Source organism: Ictidomys tridecemlineatus, chromosome 11, assembly GCF_052094955.1.
Source record: "Ictidomys tridecemlineatus isolate mIctTri1 chromosome 11, mIctTri1.hap1, whole genome shotgun sequence".
Taxonomy (NCBI): Eukaryota; Metazoa; Chordata; class Mammalia; order Rodentia; family Sciuridae; genus Ictidomys; species Ictidomys tridecemlineatus.
Window position 1 is genome coordinate 113,898,906 of NC_135487.1, and position 6,273 is coordinate 113,905,178.

A 6,273-nucleotide genomic window follows, 5' to 3' on the forward strand; every position below is an offset into this window, starting at 1 on the left:
CATATATAACATTTTATCCAGAAAATAAAGAAACTGTTGCCACCTAAGGGAACATACCCTTGAAAGACTGCAGAGCACAGAGCGCTGCTTAACTGAATTCATAACAAGAGCTCCTCCTCTATCTTCGGATAAATTTCAAGGTGGTGCACACCTGTAATCCCAACTACTTGGGAGGTTGAGGCAAGAGGACCACAAGTTTGAGGCCAGTCTAGCTTAGCAAGGACCTAAACAACTTGTTTCAAAATAAAAATAAAATAAAATAAAAAAGGCCTAGGGACAGGGCTCAGTGGTTAATCACTGCTGGGTTCAATCCTTGGCCAAAACAAACAAATGAAAAAAGATTTGTGGATTGTGGTTGTGGCTTCGTGGTAGAGCATTTTCCTAGCACATGTGAGGCATTGGGTTTGATCCTCAGCACTCCATAAAAATAAATAAATGAAATAAAGAAAATGTCTCCAAGTACGACTAAAAATATTTAGAAAGGTAAAATTTTGGATCCAATTCACTAAAATGCCTTAAAAGTGTTAGAATATTCTAAAAATTATATTTTGACATCTTTAGAATCACAGCATAAAATTCTTTTTATTTTAGAAATTTTTTTCACAGTAGTTTAGAAGGTTACTGGAAACCTCATTTAAAAAAACATAATTACATATGTATTTTTATGGAGTACATTATGGTAAGTCAGTACATGTATATAAATTGTAGTAATCAGAACATAGTAATAATGATTTTCATCTTTTCAGCTGATAATGGTTTTTAATATTGGTAATTTCATTTTAAAACCCAATTTAGGTTGTTTTAACTAATAGTTCCCTTACTGGGTCAGAGAAGTACCAGAAGTGATTTCTCCATTCTGTTTTTGGTGCCCTTCACTGAACTCATTCCATGTGTCCTTTGCCTGCTCTTCCCATTCCATGCTGACCACCATTCCATTCTGTTCTACTATATTTACTTACTTTTTTTCTACAAAAGAGTAGGAACATGTGCTGTTTGTCCTTCAGTACCAGGCATGTCTCTCTTAACATAAAGAAAGTCATGGGCCACTTTTTGTTATGGTAAGATGCATATAACAAGAAATTTACCACTTTATCTTTTTTTTTTAATTCCAACAGCTTTGTTTTACTTGTATGTTTTGCATTTACATGACAGTTGGTAGTATTTTGACATATTATGCATACCTGGGTTGCAACCTTATACAATTTTGGTCCCATTCTCTGGTTGACTATTTTGATCCTTTCTAAGAGTGCAGACCAGATTTATTCCCTCAAGAATTTATGTATTTTTGTTTCTAGCTGAATAATATCCCATGTATGCCAAGGACATGTTCTGCTTATACATTCATATGCTTTTGGGCATTGAAGTATTTCCAACATGGGCTATCATTAATAATGCTACTTTGAGCACTAGTGTAAATACTGTAACTTGAGTCCTTACATTCAGTTCTTTTTAAAAGATCAATAAGAGGTCAATTGATGGATTGGGGTAATTTGTGTGACATATTTATTAGGAAGAATACAGCTCATTTAAGCACTTATTAAAACCTGCTGTATACTCTCAATGTGTTTTCAATGACTCACCCAGGCCATGAAGGTCCCACCTCATAACAATCACTTGCTGACACCAAGTAGATATGTTGGGCCCTTGTGTTAACTCAAAAATTAAAGAATTGACATTATATAAATTTGTTATTCACTTTTTTAAAGTAACAGATTTAACTAAACATGCATATCTCCATATTAACTTCCTCCAGAGGGCATATATTGTAGGCTATAATTTACTGTTCATAAGCCAGTTTATTGGCATATTAAGAAAACTTATCATCACTAGTTAAGTATGCACTATCTTCACCCACAAAGATTTCAAAAAGTTAATGATTTGTTTTTCAGTGCAGAGCAGCAGCAAAGGATTGGTTGTGGCATAGCCATTGGCCACCATAATATGGATATAATAATAAACTGGGTCATTGTTCCCCATAGTTCTTGAGGAGGAGAAGATGCTGTCCAAACAGTACATGAGCACAAATAAACTCATGAGCAGCAGGATGGTCCAGGTGGCCCTCTGCACGGGGGATGCCTTTGGAGAAGGCCTGGTGTTGTGAAGGTGCTGGACGTGCCTCCTATGCCTGCACAAGAGGGCCACCATGTACCCACTGGAGAGGGCCATTAACCCTATGAGAAAGATATCCCGGAATACACCTAATACAGAAAATAAATGCCTGAAGAAGTAACTCATTTGAACAATTTTGCAGGGTTCAGTAAAAAACACAATGACATTTGAGGTCACATTGGGAATAGCATTAGAGGACAAGGAGAAGTGAGCACTCAAGGACATGTAGAAGGCCCACAGGAAAACAAGGACACACAGGGTCTGCTGTGGGGATTTATGTTTAAACATGGCCAAGCAGGAGCTTCTGGGGCTGAGAGTGATGGCCTGGAGGACACTCAGCAGGCAGGTGGCACAAATGGAGAAGCCCCTCAGAAACCTGTGCAAGTAGATGACAGATTGACACTTGATGTCGTCCCAAAAATCCTGAGAAAGAGCAACATCTGTAGCTATGTACCCCAAAATTGTCAGAATCCCTATGTGGACTAGGGCCAAGATACAAATGATCAGGTCAGTAGGCTTGAGCCTGTGCTGGAGGAGGAATGTGAAGATGTGGAAGAGAAGGAGGATGGAGTTGGCTGAGATCCCAAGGCCAACTTCAGAGAAAAACACATTTCTTATGCCAATATAATCATAGAATTTGTTGGTGATTTTCATCTTTTGAGCAATGAATCACATATATCTTAGGAGAAAATGAAGAAAAGACTTTATTTTGAATAGTATAACACCCATTAATCTCAGCCTCTCCTGTTACCATCAGGACATGTGTGGATTCACCCCAACACACTCTTTTCTCACTTTAGCATTCAAGTCTCTCTGACACTCTCCGCATGCCATTTTCCTATTATTACCAAATCATGTATGTGCTACTGAAAATACTTCTAGTTTATAGTATCATCTTGAAGTTTTTGACATAGAGCCTTAATTGATTCTCTCTTTATCTTCTCAATTCGGCCTCAGGTCCTTTTTGAAACTTGTACAATTATTGATGCATTTAAATGGGAGGCTTGCATAATAATAGAGAATTCCAACTCTCTCAAGAAATGAATCTTGATGGAATAGTTGTATACCTAGTTTATGTTATTGGAGTTTTATCTTTATTTTTGTTTATCATCAGACCTAATATCTTTAATACATCAACCAAGCCAACATTAACAACTACACACTGTAAGATATGTTGTTTGAATATGCATTTAAAATCTGCCATTTATTTCTAATGTGATCTTGAGCAGTCTGTGATGCTTTTAACTCTTATCATCTCACCTATAAATATGGGCAGGAATATTACCTAAATTCAAGAGCTATTTTGTGTGCAAGAAGGTTAAGTACCAAATTTGGAAGTGTTTTTAACATATAATGACCTTAAGAAATATTGGCCATTATTTTTAATTATGCAATTCCTCACATGTGACTGGGGGGACATTTCAGTTTTAATAACTTCCTCTGTTGCTGCCTCAAAAGAGTTCCATAATTTTGGAACATTTTATCATTATCTGTAGAAATTTCATAGATGATATTCTAAGACTTTTTTTGAATCAACAGTGTACCTATAAGTCTTATATACATATTATTGTCATTACCAGAATAATTTTCCTAAGTGTTCCATGTCCAGTTATCAAGTGTTCTTAGAAATATATTCTAATTTTTTTTTCTACTCAGTCATCTGGAATCAGGGTGGTAATTAAAGTCACAGTCAAAGTGATTCTGAGTCATTCCATTGTAAAGTTTTCATTAAAGTACAAGAAGTTGAACTTAGTCTGAAAGATGGACCTTCAAAAGAGTCCCATTTGTCATCTCCTCTAGTAAGAAATTTCAATTTAGAGGCCAAGCATAAACTTGAGACAGAAAATTTGATGTTGATCTACCCATGGAGTATTTCCTATATGAAGCAGGTTTGTATTTTATTTCAAGTGTCTAAAATTGTAGGTAAATATTTCAAATAATTTCCAGTCATATTTTAAAAAGTAAATATCATTAGAAAATTATGCATGTGAGGGTAAATCATTTCATGACTCTTTAGAACAATGTTAATGTATAAGTCAGTATGCTAAACATGGGTGCAGTGGGGCATGACTCTAAATCCAGGGGCTTGAGAGGCTGAGAAAGGACAATTGTAAGTTCAAAGCCAGCCTAAGCAGTGGTGAGGTGCTAAGCAACTCAGTAAGACCCTATCTCTAAATAAAATTCAAAATATGGCTGGAGATGTTGCTTAGTGTTTAAGTTTACCTGAGTTCAATTCCCAGTACTAAGAAAAGAAAAATACTAAGAAACAACAAAAGGTAAACATGCATGAACAGAGGAAACCAAGTATAAATCCAAAGTTATCTACATAATTGGTTAAAACCTGCATGCTCTTATTTGTTTTAATTATTAATTGGAATATACCCTTTGTACTCGGATATGGGGCCCAGTGTTACAATTCAACATATGTATATAGCATGCTGGGATCAAAGTAGGTCAATTTCCATTTCCCGAAAGTTCTCATTTTTATGTTGGATACTTTCAAACACTTCTCTGGTTACTTTAAGTTTTATAAGTAACTATTATGGACTCTAATCACCCTATTGTGCTATAAGACACTTTTCTCTCTTAGCTTTTTTTGGCTCTCCACAGTCACCATCTATCTCATTTTCTAACATAGATCTAGGAAGCTTTTCTCTTCACAGCTTCTGTGTGATCAACCTTTTCAGGTGCAGTGCATGAGTTTCAGCATGCAATATTTGTGGAAAATGAAAACACTCTACTACTATTAATAAAGGACAATATTTTCTCCAGGTAATGATCAGATAAAATGACAAAATTTTCTGCATTCACTCATTCAGTGTTTTGGGGTTGTTCTCATAATAAGTCCAGAAAAAAGATTAGAATATAGAAATAAAATGTCCATATGTTTCCAAGATTTTCTGAATTACATTTGATCATCAGTACTACATTGTTTTATTTTGTGACATTAATGTATATTCAAATGGTATATGCTGATTCTTATAAATTGATTTCATATAAATCAAATACTTATTGGTATTTTTATCATATAAGTTTAAATGTATTTACATTAGCATGTGATAAATAACTTTTAAAATGTTTTAGGCCAGGGAGAGTAGTCTGAGACAGGAGATTTCCAAGTTAAATCCAGCCACAGTAGCTTAGCAAGGCTTTAAGCAACTAAGCAAGACCCTGCCTCAAGATAAAAAATGATTGGTGTTGTGGCTCAGTGTTTAACATTAATGTGAGTTCAATTACTGGTACAGAAAAAATTAAAATTGCCCTTTTTCAACAACGATAAAAGAGTGTATTATGAAACAAAACAAAAAAATGCATTATGTGACATACAGGATCTGCATTAAAAATTTTTTTAAACATTTGAACCTTGTAAAAAAACAAGCATGAAAACATCCATTGAATGAAATATTTTAATCACCTGTGTCTCAAGGCCATTGGGTGACTTTAAGTTCAGTGTTACTGAGAAATCTGTAGTCCTCCAAACAGAAATAATGAAAAGCAGGAATGTATAGTGCCATGAGTTTGCAATCATACTCAGAATGCATGGATTTGTTTGTTCATTGCCTTAAAACCAGTGGAAACTTGTTTTCTGTAAGTGAATTTCTGTATTAGTAACAAGAAAGCTTAGACTCTTTCGTGATGTCTGCATGAAATCAAGGGACACAATTTCCTGCAATCCTAAGCACAATTATTCTTTCTCCATGTAGTGCCCAGAGAAAAACCAGAAAAATGCTTTTCTAGTCATTCTGCTTTCTCCAGTTTTGAACCACAATCATATCAGCAAATGCTGCATGTCAAGTCTATATGATTAAAATTATGTAAGTATGTCACAGTGGTAATGTAAAGAACATTCTATAGTATTGTCCATGCTGATGAACCACTGTTGTGGGAAAGCATCCTGGGTAATGAGAACCATTTATAAAGGGGAGCTAAGGAAAATCCTGTGGCACCAACCTTCCCTTCTCTGGTCCATCTCAATCACACCTGGCACAGCACACTTTAGATGATCAGGGGACAGAACACAAGCTTTGTGCCATCATTGGGGTGACTGGAGAACCCCTCCTCAATAAGGGTCTTAGGGTTGATGCTGCCAATTTGGTATCTTGATGCCCTCTTGTATCAGCACTAATATTGTACTTTATGCATTTGAGAAATCAAGCTGCCCCC

At 35.5% G+C, this 6,273-nt stretch overlaps 1 protein-coding gene across 1 annotated transcript; it reads right to left on the minus strand.

Moving 5' to 3' along the window:
• Positions 1 to 1,830: 1,830 nt before the first annotated feature.
• Positions 1,831 to 2,763, minus strand: LOC144368660 (vomeronasal type-1 receptor 90-like). Its single transcript, XM_078027819.1, has one exon. It carries the CDS (start codon positions 2,761 to 2,763, stop codon positions 1,831 to 1,833), a length of 933 nt encoding a protein of 310 aa, XP_077883945.1.
• Between the last annotated feature and the right edge of the window lie 3,510 nt (positions 2,764 to 6,273).